This window comes from Lissotriton vulgaris, chromosome 7 (genome assembly GCF_964263255.1).
Source record: "Lissotriton vulgaris chromosome 7, aLisVul1.2, whole genome shotgun sequence".
Lineage (NCBI taxonomy): Eukaryota > Metazoa > Chordata > Amphibia > Caudata > Salamandridae > Lissotriton > Lissotriton vulgaris.
In genome coordinates, this window is record NC_141695.1 from 946,765,662 (window position 1) to 946,781,151 (window position 15,490).

A 15,490-nucleotide genomic window follows, 5' to 3' on the forward strand; every position below is an offset into this window, starting at 1 on the left:
GTCCGCTGCAGGGTCTGTGTTCAACCTCATGGTCATAGTTTTTTTGTTGCTCTAGCCCCACCCCCCTCCCTCCCTGACCTCGCCCCCACCAGTGCGGCCCTCGGCCACAAACCACACTGTAAATTTGGCCCCTGAGAGAAAGTTTGTGAGTACCCATGTCTAGAACCGCATCAACCTGATTTAGAATGTTTTTTTTCCGGTCATTTTTAGTTTTCCCTCTGTTTTATTACTTGCCAGGTTATCGGATGTGGCGCCTCACAAGATTTTTCTCTTCCCCCTATGGATTTCTTTGTTTATTTAAGCTCTTTGTCTTATTAGATTTTTTTAAATGTATTTAATACTTGTGCTCAATCATGTCGGAGGATGGTGATGAAGTTAAAATGTTGCCCCCCCCCCCCCCTGGAAACATTTCTGCGGATGACCATGTTGCTATAGATTTGCCGCATTCGCCACATGATCCATCCTCTGCCTCATGTTTTGCAGGTTTTTAACAAAAAATAAAATGGTTTGTTTCTCAAACGGTTTAAAAGTGACTAAAGACGCATTGACACGTGTTGCACGCGGTGGAGGACCTTTGCAAAGCCGGACTAGTCACCTTTCTGTTGCTTCTGCTATATTTGGGTGTTGTTCTGGTGTGGCACAGCCAATCCACAGCTGATGTTACTAAGTTTGAAAATTATGAAAAATGAAGTAATACTATTACACATTGTGCCTCATTCTGCCGCGTGATTTGCCTTTTCTTGCCACATAATTTGCTGCACCCTGCGGCATAGCTTGAGCCTCTCCTGCCGCATAATTCCTGCGCCCTATTTATGCCTTAACATGTGCGTCTGTTGATGGGAGCATGCTGGGAGCATGCTGGGGTCATGAAAGGAGCCTCGCTTCAGCGCCCAGGGTGGGTGCAGCCTCCAGGACTGATGTTCATTTTCCATGAGGTGCCCTCCAGCTGCAGGTGGTGACCCCCGGGCCCCTCCACCAGAAGTGAGAAGCTGGCACCGCTGGAAGGTGGCGAAGGACGTGTCTGTTTGGTTTCGCATCTCGGGTCCAGGGTGTGCTTGTGAATGGGTGACTTCCTGCAGTGGAGGTCCGCCCTCCTCTCCCCTCCACCCAGCCCCCTCCGCACCCCCACGTACCTGTGACTCCTGCGGGCAGGGCCGGGGCAGAGCGGAGCTCCGCGCCCTGCCCCCACATACCTGGGCGGGTTCTTCCACCCAACAGCCTGAGCCAGCTGCAGGTGAGGGGGGGGGGAAGCCTGGGCGGGCCTTGTATCGGCCCCATTCATTACCTGCAGAATGACAATGGGGGGCCGGAGGACGCACATCATGGGGTGACTGTCGCCCCCCCCGCCCGAACTCCAGACGGGGCCGCGAGCCTTGGAGGAGGTGGTCTATTAGCATCAAAATGAACAGGTCTTCGGTGCGTGTGGGGGGGGGGGGGGGGGGAGGTAGGCAGGAGGGGGTGGATGGGCGGGGAGGGCCCCTCACAGCTGGACACCGCGATCCTACAGACAGCCCGCAGGAGCTGCTGCCAGCTCTCTCGGATTGAGACTGGGAGTTTCAATTAAATACTGAGCAGAGAAAGGAGACAAACAAACAAGAACCGCAGAAGTTTTAAATACATTTGCAGTTTAAAACTAGTCTAGAGGATTCCCTGCAGCAGGTAGTTAATCCCACCGAACTACCCTTCCCGTGGATGCCTAATCTTTCTGTCACGCAGAAAGTAGCGGGAAGTGGGGGGGAAACGGAAAACATTAAATAAATGTGAATACCAATTCACTTGTTGCGGGTGAAGACCAGCGCTGCGGAGGGAGCTTGAGACTGACCCACTGGCTGACGAGAGAGACAGGGACACGGAACACGCTGAAAGAGCCCCGTGAGTGGGGGGGGGATGTGTGCGCCTGTGTTTGCGCATCTGTGTGTGTGTGTGCGTCTGTCTGTGTGTGTGTGTGTGGTGTGTGTGTGCATGCATCTGTCTGTGTGTGTGTTGTGTGTGCCTGCATGTGTGCCTGCCTGCGTGTGCATGTGTTCTGAACAGCCTGCCGGAATCGGAGCGCGTGGTCACGCGCGCGCGACCTGATTCGATTCCGGCAGGCTGCGTGCGCGTGCCAGTCTCCTGTCTCCTCTTGGTAGTCCTTGAAAGCTGAAAGGACTGAAACGATTGCAATAGACCCGCTTTGCGACAGCAGGGGCTTTGCCCCTGCAATCGCAGGCGCGAGACCTAAAAAACGATATCAGGCCATACAACCAGCTTGGCCGTATATGCTCTCAGGTCATTAACACCCCAGGCACTGCCAGGGGCACTCCATAAGTAGTAAAAAGAAAATAATTACAAAGGGCATAAACCCCCCCCCCCCCAAAAGAAAATTGTGAGGAAAATAAATGTAAAGACAAATCAAGGGGGCAGGTGGAAGCATCTTTATTATAATTTCCACGGCTGGCCTAATAATAGGTTTGTGCCGTGGGGTAGTAGAACACCGACCGTAAGGCAAATTAAAGAGCAATAAGGCGCTCTCTATAAACATTATGAGATCAGGACGAGAAAGAGCGACACTTCCATTCTCAAAAAGGAAAAAGGAAACTCAAGGATCAACGGTAAAAAACAACAACAAAGCAAAATCAGAAGGTGGGGTGCAGCCTCTAATTGCACCAGTGTACAGATAGTTTGCCAAATCAACCAGTATACCAAATAAGTTTGACTTTTTAAAAGATCCAGCGGACGTAATGTTATCCCACCTCGAACAGCTGAAAGGAGGGGAGCAGCGTTTACCAGACCCGATTTTACCATCTACTCAAGTAGGGGCTCACAATTTGAAGAAATACCAAACTAACTTAGAGCCCATAATGGTAATTGGGCCCCAGCGGGTCCACGACCATATGGAACAAATGGACCAATCTTGGGGGTCAATCAAGGATCGGGACCTCGTAAGAAATAAAGATGTCTCATTTCAAAGGGACAAGCACTCTATTGAAACCCCTGCCAAACAAACGCCGCAACATTTTCAAGAGCAATTTTACATCAATGGGGCCCAACAGACAATTGAGGTAGAGGTAAAAGTCATCAAGCCTGCCTCAAACCTCATACAACATGCGGAACAATACGAGGACTTAGGTGCAATGGTCCCTAAAACACAAAGACCAATTGATACAGTATCATCACAAACCACACAAAACATCGAAATAAATGAGGGACCAGGAGAGAAAAATCATGGTGGGGAGGGAGCTGCAGCCTATAGCAGGCTGATTCAGATCTCGGAACCTACAGCTCCAAAGAGACAACATACTAACTAACCCGACTCAGGTAACAGCTGAAAGTGTAACCTTTCTTAATAACTCTCCGGCAAGGGTCAACCACGGCCAAAATATTGAGACCACACACTCAGAAGTAACAACAGACACAGGATCAATATGGGATATATTCTTTAAAACATCTCAACTTACACTAGAAGCATTGAATTACCAATCAAATAAGATGGATGTCCAAGTGGACCTGCTAAACAGTATGGCAACAACAATATCAGGGATTGACCAAAAATTAGCTAACTTGAATAAGCTGATAACACCAGCCCAAGAATATGCAATTTCCTTAAACACAGATTGTGCCTGTGGGCCAACAATTGATAAACTGGTATCAATCCCAGAAATGCTTGCCACTCTTATTGAAGACTTAAAATTACTAACAGCTCAAACAGTAAGTAATAGAAGAATTGGGACAAATAAACAACTCATCCAAGAAAAGATAACAAAAACAGTCTGTACAAATTTAATTTCAAATATAAACTCGGACCCAACAACTACCAATCAAATAATTGAAACTACTGGAACCCCTGATAAGGAAAGGAACCAAGAAATTTTAACTAGTAATATTGAGTCGAAGCTTTCACGACGTATGAAGAAAAAATTAAAAAAACAATTAAAACGTCAAAAGTCTACACAAATCACAAGGAGCAGGGGTCAGCCAACGCACGTCTTTACAGAGGATACAATCAATTCCCCCCAAACACAAGAAAGGCGAACATCAAACAAATTATACCCGATATTTACTAAAACTCAAAAACAAAACAAATCCTTGGGTGAAGACGACCACACAGACAAGGTTACATTAAGTCCACCAACGCTGCAGGTCTTAACATGCACCGAAAATGGTAGTACAACAAAGGAAATCGCACAAATAATAAATGAGCCGGGTAATGACAAGTCTGACTATGGGTCGCTTAAGGAAACAATGGGAGAAGGACCTAAAAATCAAAGAATCTAGATTATTAATTCTGACAACACAACAGGGGAGATACAGTACAAAGATACATCATACCCCAAACCTCCGTCAGGAACAATATCAACTCCCATCTATGTCAGAAATAGGTTTAAACAATTCTTCGGCCGCAGTACAAATCAAAGGGATATATTGAACAGGGGAAACTTACTACGGCTCCTTCAACACATACCCTCACTGTCTTACACAAAAAGTGAGGACATAGTGTGCGTCCAAATTGAATTAAAAAATGACATCATTTAAGAAGACACCATAGTAACCTGGTTAAACCAACACACGGCTGAAGCTGTGCTCAGAGAAAAAGACATCTTTAAAAACTGGGGCATTTGTGTAAGTGCACCAGAACAAGAAAAGTACCCATCAATTCTTCAGGAGCCGGCAAACAACAATAATGAATAGGAAAGAGTACTCACAAGGGATACTCAGAGGAACATCAAAAAGACATGTAGACAAAAACTACAAGAAATTAATCATATCAGTTAGGAGACAGGAGGACACAACTATAAGTAGGAGTGTAAAAGATGAAGGGTCACTCAAAATGCAAACAAACAATCAATTTAATAGGATAAGCAGAGAGCCACAAAGAGGCACTCAATATTCCTGAAGTCCAAGTGGTCACATTAGACACCCTATGTTATCAACAAGGGTCTCCAATTGTAAAACCCTTAACATCAGAAAGGTTCAGTATACCCTACACCAACCACAAATTGCTCTCTACTCTCAAAATCATCTCGTGGAATGTGGCAGAAATACGCAAAGCACGTAAACATGAAACTGCCACAAAAATACTGCGGGAAGGAGACATTGTACAAGAGACCTGGGCCACAGATTATGTACACCTCAAAGCCTATGCCGGCTTTCACAAACTAGCAACCAAAAACAACTGGTTTGGTAGACCCTCTGGGGACATTTTGATTTACCTAAAACATCTAAAACAGATGACAGTAAAAAGGGTAAAAATTTAGCTGATGCGTTACAGGCGCTCATAATAGAGGGCGATAGGGACCGTAAAGATAGTGCCCCAATCCTAGTTATAAACCTATATCTAAATGCACAAGGTCAGAAAAAATTGGATGCCACTAAAAATATCATAACTCTAATAAAGAAAATCTTATACCCTAATGTGCTTTCGGCTAAAGTATTCGTAGGAGACTTTAATATGCATCACCTGGGAACATATCAGAATGACAGTCTAGGTCTAACCAGCTCTGAAAGGGTTTTTAACTCTTTCCTAAAAAAACTATGACCTAAAATCCGCCAGTGAAACCCAAAAAAATCCAGACTCCAAGCTCTCGGGTGCGGCCACATTTAAGAACTGTTCCACAATTGACTACATCTTTCTATGCAACCTGCTATCCCGGATGTTAGACCTGTCAGCCTTAGGGTGGTCTCCCCTACATTTTTGCCCTTTTTGCCTCCCATTTTTACCTTACATTTTGTTGAACTTAGGACTCTGGGCGCCTCACCACTGCTAAACAGTGCTGAGGTGCGGGTGCTCTCCCCTAAAACCTTGTGAGGTTGGCATATCTGCCACAAGCCAATGCTACCGCAGTTAGGCTAATCCTCCATAGGCTAATATTGGGAACCTCCCCTTATGGGATAACTTCTGACAGGGACCTAATAAGTCTGTCATGTTTGGTCTTGTTGGACTCGGGGCGGGGAACCCTTTCCAATGATATATAGGGTTTGGGCATTACTACGCTAGGGATCCCACTTTTATAAAGTGGACCTTTTCCTGCCTGCACTTAGATTAGGCTCTGCAGACTCCCCCCTCCCCTCTACATACTGATAGCCTGCCTGGGTTGGGAGGTGGGAGTGATGATTCACACCTTCTTCCCTGGGATGAGCTGTAATGGGCTGCCCACTGTAGCCTTAACGGCCTGTCTCTCGTCACTGTGACAGCTAGGTCAGGGAAGGCAGGGAACATGCCAGCACTCCCTGGACTCTTCCAGAAGCCCCTGCCCCCAGACCCTTCCAGAGACTTCCACCACATTCTAGCCCCTGGATTGTAGAATATATAAGGGAGGGTCCTGGCCTCAGATTCTGGTTACACTGCTGGACCTGGAAGAATCCCTGCTGGAGTGAGGACTGCTGCGCAAGAGGATCGCCACTGGGAAGGAGGTTGACTGCTCCAAGGAACTGCTGACCCACAACCTGCTGAGCTGCGCTACTGCCTGTTGATCCTGCCCTGCAAGAGGAGACTGAAGAAACATCACCAGAGTGTCTCCACAATCTACCTCAGAACTGCCTTTAGGGGACTACTGCCCTTTGTCTAAAAACTGCCTCTGCAGAGCTTTAAAGACCACATCGTTTTCTTTTTAGTGGAAACTTTCTTTGCAGAATCTATAAGGGCAACAACAGTTTCCCTCTTCAGCGAACTGCCCCTGCAGCATTTACCAAGGCAGCAACATGTACCTTCTCTTCACAGCCTGCCTCTGCAACACCGAGAGTGTGTGAGGGAAACTCCCTCTTTTGAAGCACTGCCGCCGCCCAGGATTTAATTGGACTGTATAGCGCTGTGAGGGAAAGCGCTACCTCACCCCCAAATCACCATCGTTAGCCTGGGGCCCTGAATGCGCTGCCTCAAGCATCAGGAGAAGCCGCGCTGGGATTGGTGCGACGTCAGCCCCAGGCCGCGCAGGGATTGCTTGCCGCTGCCCGGGAGTCCCGTAGCGTCATCGGTCTGCCACTCTCCCTTTGGACTGGCTTCGAGGGCTTCCCCAGCTCGGACCGGGCCAGGAAGAGTCACCCCGACGGCTGGAAAGTGCCCCAGAGGGAAGGAGAGCTCCCCCGATGATGTCCGGCTCACCCCCCAACCGCAGGTAATGAACAGCGGGTAGAGTTAAGCTGCCGTGTGGAAAAGGTTGGCGGGAGTGAGTGGTAGGCTGCGGGGATGGCCCTCTTCACTAACGAGTGCCGGTGCCTGCCTTTAAGTGAATTACGGGGCCGCCAGATACTGTTGGGGGGGGGGCTAGAGAGACCCATAGCGGGACGGCCATAATTGCACAATTGGCCTACCAGAGGCCTCACAGGCATTTACTTAACCACAGGCAATAGGTGAACCCTCACACTGGGAGCGCCATTTCTGTGTGAGGCCCACTCATTACGCTACACAAGAACGTTCCTAGAGTGAATTTTGACCATAAGAGCTACCTAGAGTGAACTCTTTGCCGCACGAGCAGCCCTAAAACGAACTTGGTACCATAAGCAAACACTTGGAGACAGTACAGAGAAGAGCATGCAATGTGCCATTTGGATTAGTGATCTTGCCTGAAACCTGGATTTATTTTACTATTGAACCTGCCTAGGAACTGGGTTTAGTTTGATCCTACGTGGAACTGGATTAACCTGATTATTGATCCTACCAATTGGGGACCTTGCATAACTTTGAGATAAAGCTATTTTATATTTTTATAAACAACTGGTGTGAGTGCTTCTTATTGCGTCACTGCTGCTGCGTGTTGCACAAATACTTTACACATTGCCTCTGAAGTTATGCCTTTGCTGCTCTGCGCCAAGCTACCAGGTCGGAAGCGGTGGTCCCTACTTGGACTAGGGTGCATACCCCTGCCAACTAGAGACCCCGGTTCTAACACCAGACAATTGTCAACTTTGAAGCGAAAGCACATGAAACTAGTGACCACAAATTATTGCAGGTGGATCTAAACTTTGGCTTTTTACAGAGTGAACAAGCAGCCGTAGTATCCCAGTCAGCAGGGGTTGAAGAACACACACTAATTAAAAGGCAAAAATGGACCAAGCACCAAGTAAAGCGGTTTAACGTTTGGAAAGAAAAAGAGAAGTGTCCGGGAAGTTAACCTAGTATTGGAAAACTGGACAAAGTGGTTTGGAACTCTAAAAGCCATATTGGTTAATGACCACAAAGTCAGCTCATCGGGTACCACAACGTATACCTTACGATTCAGACACAACAACATAAAACTAACCACAATAACACATAATTTAAAGAGGGCAAAAAGAGTACAAAAAATCGTAGGAACCCAGGAAACAAGGGAGAGGTGTAAAGACATATCTAAGAAGCATAGACATTTGTTATGGTCTCTCAAACAAGAAAAATTAGAGAAAGATTGGGCAACAATCCACGAGCTCTCAAAACCTCACAAACAACGACAGCTTTCGCAATACATAGCAAACCTGAAGAAAGGTTAAGTTGACAGGCGCAACTTGGTACACGCGGATGCTTGGCTGAGACATGTCGCTTCAATCTATATTGAGAAAGCAATTTCCATAGACCCTGAAAGCTACGAGGTCTGTCCCGTATATAGTGAAGATACAGATACGGAGGCCCCTGTGGAATCCTTGGGCAACGATCAAGACGGTATCGCAGTCAACCAAGTAATAATAAGAAAAGATGGGGCACCCGGGCCCAATGGCTTCCCAGGAGCCATCTTTAGAGAAGATCCAGTTTATTGGGGAGAAATTCTCTCTAAACTGTTCATCGAATGTAGACTGAAAGCAAAAGTTCCAGACTCATGGCGAAGGTCTTTTCTGCACCTAATCTTCACGAGAGGGGACAATACAGACCCAAAAAATTATAGACTAATTGCCCTCCCGGACATTGAAGGAAAAGCCTATGCTAGAACCTTACTGAAGAAACTAAATAGATGGATTAAAGAGAACAAAATCCTCCCCCACTTTCAGACTGGATTCTGGAAGGGTTGCTCTGCAATTGATAACATTGTGGCTTTGTCGTATTTGATCCAGCAAGCTAATTGCAAAAACAATAAACCAGTTTTTGCATGCTTTGTTGATTACTCATCTGCCTTTGACGGGGTACCCCGACATAAGCTCTGGGAAAAATTGAGTAATTGGCATATTCCAGCAGGTCTCCTCAATGCCATTATCGCACTATATAGTAATACCTGGATCAAAGTGAAGCTAGCGGATAACATCATAATGAAGAAGTGCCTGACAAACCGCGGATTAAAACAGGGATGTGTACTTGCCCCCGCACTGTTTAATTTATACACCGTCGATCTGGGGAAGAAGCTTCTTAACGCCAGCCTCGTAACCCTGAAAATCGGGAACAAACTGCAAATTTTACAATACGCAGACGACTTAGTGGTAATGGACCACTGTTGGACCTAGGATATCCAAGTCTACATATGGTAGCTTGGCACAGTAGTGGTTACAGCTAAACTCAAGGCGTTGGTTAAGTGCTTACAAGTCTCACTCACAGTAACTCAGTGATGAACCACTAAAATAAAAGACACAACACCAATGTTTGGAAAAATACCATTACCTTTTATAAAAATAATTTGACTCTTCTTTTCATGCAAAATGGGTTTACAATTAGTTCAGTAATAATGCACCTGTGTTACATCAACCTCAGTATTTTTCCCACTCCAGGAACGCTAATTCATGGGTACATTTCCTTGGTAAGAAACTGTTATCAATCTCACAAAATTACTTTATCACTCAGACTTCACAGTCAGTACTATTCTCTATACAGGTTACACATTTACATTACAGACCTGGCATGTACATTTCATTACAGTTTCAATGTGCCACTTGCAGAGATATTAGCCTGCTTCAGTAGTAACTCTCAATAAGCCATAGCATCACTATTCTGTATCCAATTCTGTAATTACCCTGGGATACCAAGCTAGATCTCAGCTTTAATTAACCTTGGATTCTATAGTGAACTCTTATTCCTCCTCTCCACAGCTAAGAGTCTTAACTAGCATTAAGCGGTCCCCAGTTCTCAGAATTTCCCAGGGGCCCCTCTTCCCTGCTCCTTACTTTAGCGTGGGGACGATGTTGTCCCAGTCCCCACGCGTCACCGCTGCCTTAGGGCGCCTGCCGACTTCACTGCCTCTCTCTCCCTTTCTTCCGCCGAGCCGGCGCTTTGCTTGGGGCTGGGCGGTGGATCAGTTGGGATCTCAACTCTCCCCTCCCTGCTCGTGTCCGCTCCTCTCCGTGACACTCGAGCGGGGAAGGCAAAACGAAGCAACACACCTTGGCCTTCTTTCCCTCTCTTCACCACGAGGGATCGGCGCCCTCTGCACGGCGGTTCACGAACGAACCTGAAGCGCTCCCTCGGCGTCTCTCCTCAGGCGATGCACTACCCCGCCGGGCATGCGCGGAAGCGCTCGCTCTTCTCCCGCCTCTGCACGGCCGCTCACAGGAAGGACGCTGCTCACCTCGGAGTCGCTACTCTTCTGGGCCTGCCCGAACCTAGGCCCCTCCTGCCTCCAGTAGTGATCTCGTTGGGGACATGCGCGGAAGCGCTTTCTTGCTTCAATTAACGCGGCCGGTGCCCCCGGGGTCCCACAGACGATCGGAGCAGCGCCGCTGCTCTTCCCCAGTCACTTCCCTCACCGGCTTCACAGGAAGGAGGTTCTCAAGCAGCGCCCTCGCTCATTAGGTCTTTTAAGGCTCCACAGACCCACGGCTTCACCAGGGCACGACAAGAAACTCCAGCCACGTCACGGGGCTCACAGCTGTTCTTCCACGCTGGTAGGTGAAATTGGAAGTGTGGGAAATCCTCTTTTAAGAGCTCCCTGACAGGGTTCACTGGGGCTCAGGTTAAGAAGGGTCTTCCTTCACACTCAGGTAGCTTTTCTTCTCAGCAATTGATGTATGGGGAGGGATTGGTCAGAGGCTAAAGGGGGAACGTCCCTCTGAAGTGACTGTCTGCCTCCAAGACAAACTAGCTGCTCTCAGTGCGTCCACCTCCTCTCACCACTGCCTCACTCCTCCACTCTTGGGTCAGCACAAAATGGCTGCTGGTCACTGGCCTTATATAGGGTGGCCTGAGACCTGCAGAAGTCTCTAGTTGATTCTAGAAAGTTCCCTATGTTAGCCTATGGGCCTGTCCTCCAGTAGTGTCCGTTGTGGCAGTTGGTGGACACCATTTTAGGTTTCTGGAGGTCCCTAGATTTTCAAGGGGCCTGACTAGGCCTCACAGGTTATGAGGGAAAAATGGCGTCATAGCCAAGGAACACCTAGCCCCCTGACAGCATTGAAAAATCCTGATGGACATATGTAAAAATAAAAATAGAAACTCTGGGAGGCTAAGGGGGACAAAAATAAATAATAATGGTAAGAGTATCCCCAGAAGCAGACAGGTCTAACAACCACACAAAAGAATCGGGCTACAAAGAGGCCTAGACACCTTCAATAAGTACAATGAAAGCAATGAGCTTATAATAAAAGCTCAAAAAACGAAAGTAGTCCTTTTTGGCCATTTCCCCGAAAAATCTTTATTGAAATGGCATGTGGGCAAGGAAATCATTAATAACACGAGATCATACAATTATCTCGGGTGCTGGCTAAGTGAAACAGGTAACGCAACATCACATATGCACAAAAGGAAGGCCAGAGAAGAGTCAACAATCTTTTCGCTATGCAAATTAAATGAGTTAATGCACAGCCAACATCAGCCCCTATTAGAAAAGTAATATAATCTAAAATTAGGGCAACTGCAGGTTATGCACAGCTGGTATTTCCTGGCAAAATGGACGCAATGTTGGACAAAGTGCAATGCCTGGCCTACAAACGCATTTTTAAACTTCCCAAATATACTCGCAATAGCCTAATTCATTTAAATTCGGCCTAAGGCAACAAAGTAAGGAATGCCTGGGAACACATGCAGAGTACTACTATCAAGTTTTAACAGCTTCAGCCGGAAGCTTAAATAGTATGTTTAAGCCAATTTATGGAGAGACCACCAACCTGCGGCAAGGTTACATGTAAAAAGCGGTGGAAACACTGGGTTTGGCAATCGAAAATTGTCAGGAAGGATCAATAAACTATCTGGCCATTAAAAACGCAATTAATAAACAATGTTTTCAATTGTCGCACACAAATGACCTAGCGAATACGTAACAGGAAGTGGGCCACATGGGCTGCTAACATCATATAATGGGCATAAAATCCAGCCCTATCTTAATCAAGCTCTGGGAAGGAAAGCACTAAAAAACATGTTATGGGCCAGACTAGTGGCCCTCCAAATCAAAGAATCAAACCCTGGGGGGGAAGTCCCTTGAACATAAAATCAGACGCAGACTCTGCAACTATAAACACGAATCTCTGCTACACTTGATTGGTTGCTGTCCCGGTATGCTTCGGCCTCGTCAGATTCTTTTAAAACAAATGTGGCTGCGCAATGGGGTTAGAACAGGAAAAGAAGCCATTTCGGTACTTTTTTCCTGCAGTCTTCTGTCTGACTTGGCCAGGTTTGGGAAATACATGGTCGGGCTTCGAATTAGGCTTATGGAATCTAGAGGGGTCAGGCAAGATGAAAGACAATTTGGCTTAATAAGTAATGTGCCTCCACTAACCAGTCGGTGAAGATGTTATTTTAGCTATTAAATTTTAGAACTTACATGAAACTTTGCAAAAATGTTGAACTGGCAGTTTCTTGCCGTCTTACCAATGTGCATACTTACTTTTTTTTATAATGTTTTGATAGTGTTGCATGCAAATGTCTTTCTTTTATAATTGTTGCTTCAATTTCCTTTTAAACTGTATGTAAGACGTATTGCAAATGGTTTTAAGTAACTGTGCAATATAAATAAATCATTCATATTAGTATGTTCCACACTAGGTCTTTCAACAACAGACAGAGTGGTTATATGATAATATACGACATAAGGTATACCACTATTTTTGCCTTGGCATAGGCAGAAGCAGAGCTCGTAAATTTAATAGTTCCATGTGTAATTTAGCCAGCCAGTCGTGGGATTTTCTTTGCAATCTGGGAATTGTAGCCCTAGTTTTATAATGAATACAAATCTCTACAAATCGCAGCATACTCAAGCAAGAGTAGGAAACTTGTTGGTCTGCAGTGCAGAAGTGAACACGTTATCTGAATACCACATCTACCATTCTCCCAATTACTCCAAGCTTAATTTGAGCCGGTGGTTTCCCAGTGCTCCGCATCGGCACTTGTCAACACCGTGCTTAACAGTCTGCCACAAGGTCGCCCTGTCTGGCTAATTTAGATATGACAACAGCAGTTAATTCATGATTCAATCTACTTTAAAAATGACAATTAGTGCCGCCCAAGTCATTCTTATATCTCTGGGGCCCCGTAATAGTCTAATTATCACCCTTGTAGGAATTAGATGATTAATAGTTGTGCGGGTACTGTCGTTGGGATGGGCAATATGTGGTGCAAGCTGCAAAGGCATCCTGACGAGCAACCTGACACGTATTTTTTTTGTTTACAAATGAAGAACTGCTAATACTATTACAGTAACCGAAGTTTAACCGAAAGGCGTGTTTAATAGCCACAATTACTCCCTATTTGAACTCTAATAGGTGAATCGTCCTAGCTCCCTACAAAAATATCAACCTGAGATGAACTACATCTTTACATTACTAATATAAATGATTCTGATGTGAACCACACTTGTTTGCCTTTACTTGAACACCAAATTAGCTACGTTACTTTGAAAGGGGAGATCAATAAATCAGCACCTAAATCCTGAACATTGAAATGAACCCTTAAAACACTTAGCATCTGCATTCCTGTTACCTATTAACAAGGCTCCCAAGAGCAGCACCGTCAGATACCCACAACGCTACACTACTAGTACTTACCCAGCAGCACAAGTGTTGCCTGATCCCATCCAATCCAAACGTTAACAAAATCAGACAGGCAATCAAAGACGGACTTCAGACCACTCCAGATTACAGTCTTTCGAGACGAAAGCATAAACGTGGCGGCCATTTTATACTAGTGTGATATTCCAACACGAAAACATCAATAAAGTTATCAACAGTTTAAAAAAAAATCAGACATTTTATTATAATAAATTGCTATCATCCAGTCGTATGTCAATAACTAAAAGACACCAACATATCGGTAAGGCTTTTCGTAAACGTTCTTTTGCACCAAACTCTAATCGAAAATGTGTTTGGTTTTAAACGTGCAATTATAATGTGACCTACTTTTCGTTCTGTTTTGGTGAACAAGAAACATTTTTAAGCAAGACTCAATGCTTACAGCTCGGACGAGCCTCATTCCAGCTTGTTTCAATGGAGGAACTATGGCGAACAATTGGGAAATTTGCAATTGTGCTCTTGACAAAGCTTTCCATTTGAAGCCAGTTAGTTTAGGGATTCACCCAGATGACACAATGAATGTAAACCCTTTATCCATTGTTCACCTGATGGCTTTCACACACGCAGCAGACAAAGTAACTTTCTCTGTGTGCATGTGGGGCCTTCTTTCCAAGAGAAAGATACCGACCATCTGTTCACGTTCCTAACATTCTTCTAAGGTTCAAACACGATTCTTAAGTAGATCTTTCTTAAGTAGATCTTTATATAAAATCTTCTGTACATAGCTGACTGTAATGTTCCTTTCTCCCACTGGAATGCACTGACACGGTTTATGGTGTATAAGAATGCATTTATTCTCTTACAAGACACAAAGTATAAACTAAGGGCGCCGAGCGTCTAACAGCCGACTGCTCCGGTCGCCAACTGCCGATTTCTGCCTCCGCGCCGTTTCACTTTCACCTCCTGCGCATGCGCGCCTATGACGCTCTAGCCTACGGCGCATCGCGTAATCCCGTATGCGCCGATAGGCTAGAGCGCACACCACATATCTCCCCCCTTTACACAATACTAAACATAACATTTCCTCCCCAGGGTGGTGTCCTTCATAGTGTCCAAAGTCTATGTGGAGTGCCCGGGGGCTGGCACCAATCTAGTGTCCATTCATCACAAAGTCATTATAACGAGAGGGCACTACAACTGCCCTTCCGCTGCGGGTGTGTCTTACCGGCATGTTCTCTCTCACCGCTGTCTCTCCTTGGGACATCTCAGTTCCTCTCCCGCCTGTACTCGGCTCCGCACTCACTTGTATTGCTTCTCCGTCCATCGGCCTGGCTCTCCCCACTGCTATTCCATGGTCCTCCCTTATGCTTTCCTCTTGGACGTCTGCGCCGTACTCAGGGAGCGGGAGAGCCTCCTGGTGGTCCAAACTCCTCTCGATTTCCTCAGTCTTGGGCCAGACTAGGATTTTGTTTACCCTGGCCATTCGATCCTGCGACCAGACTCTGCCATCACTGAGGAGGGCCGCCCTGCCCCGCACCTCCTTGACTTGTAGCGGCTGGCTGAATTTGCTTTCGCCCTTCCTCTGTAAAGTAGGGAGCTTGATCCTCACCCACTCCCCTTCTTCCAGCTCTGTGTCCTTGGTGCCACGACGTTTGTTATAGTGTGCTGCGTAGATTTTCTGGGCCTT

General features: G+C 46.1%; 1 protein-coding gene across 4 annotated transcripts in view; it reads right to left on the minus strand.

Moving 5' to 3' along the window:
• Window positions 1–13,972, minus strand: part of TMCO6 (transmembrane and coiled-coil domains 6) — a 229,559-nt gene extending 215,587 nt beyond the window's left edge. For 2 of the 4 annotated variants that reach the window (XM_086931385.1, XM_086931383.1), the window contains exon 1: window positions 13,840–13,940. Coding sequence is in view for 1 of the 4 variants with exons in the window: in XM_086931382.1 (XP_086787508.1) it covers window positions 13,840–13,868 (29 nt within the window). In the remaining 3 variants the exon portion in view is untranslated. Of the gene's footprint in view, window positions 1–13,774; window positions 13,812–13,839 lie in introns of those variants that run through there. The other 2 variants (XM_086931382.1, XM_086931384.1) reach the window with 2 other exon arrangements.
• Between the last annotated feature and the right edge of the window lie 1,518 nt (window positions 13,973–15,490).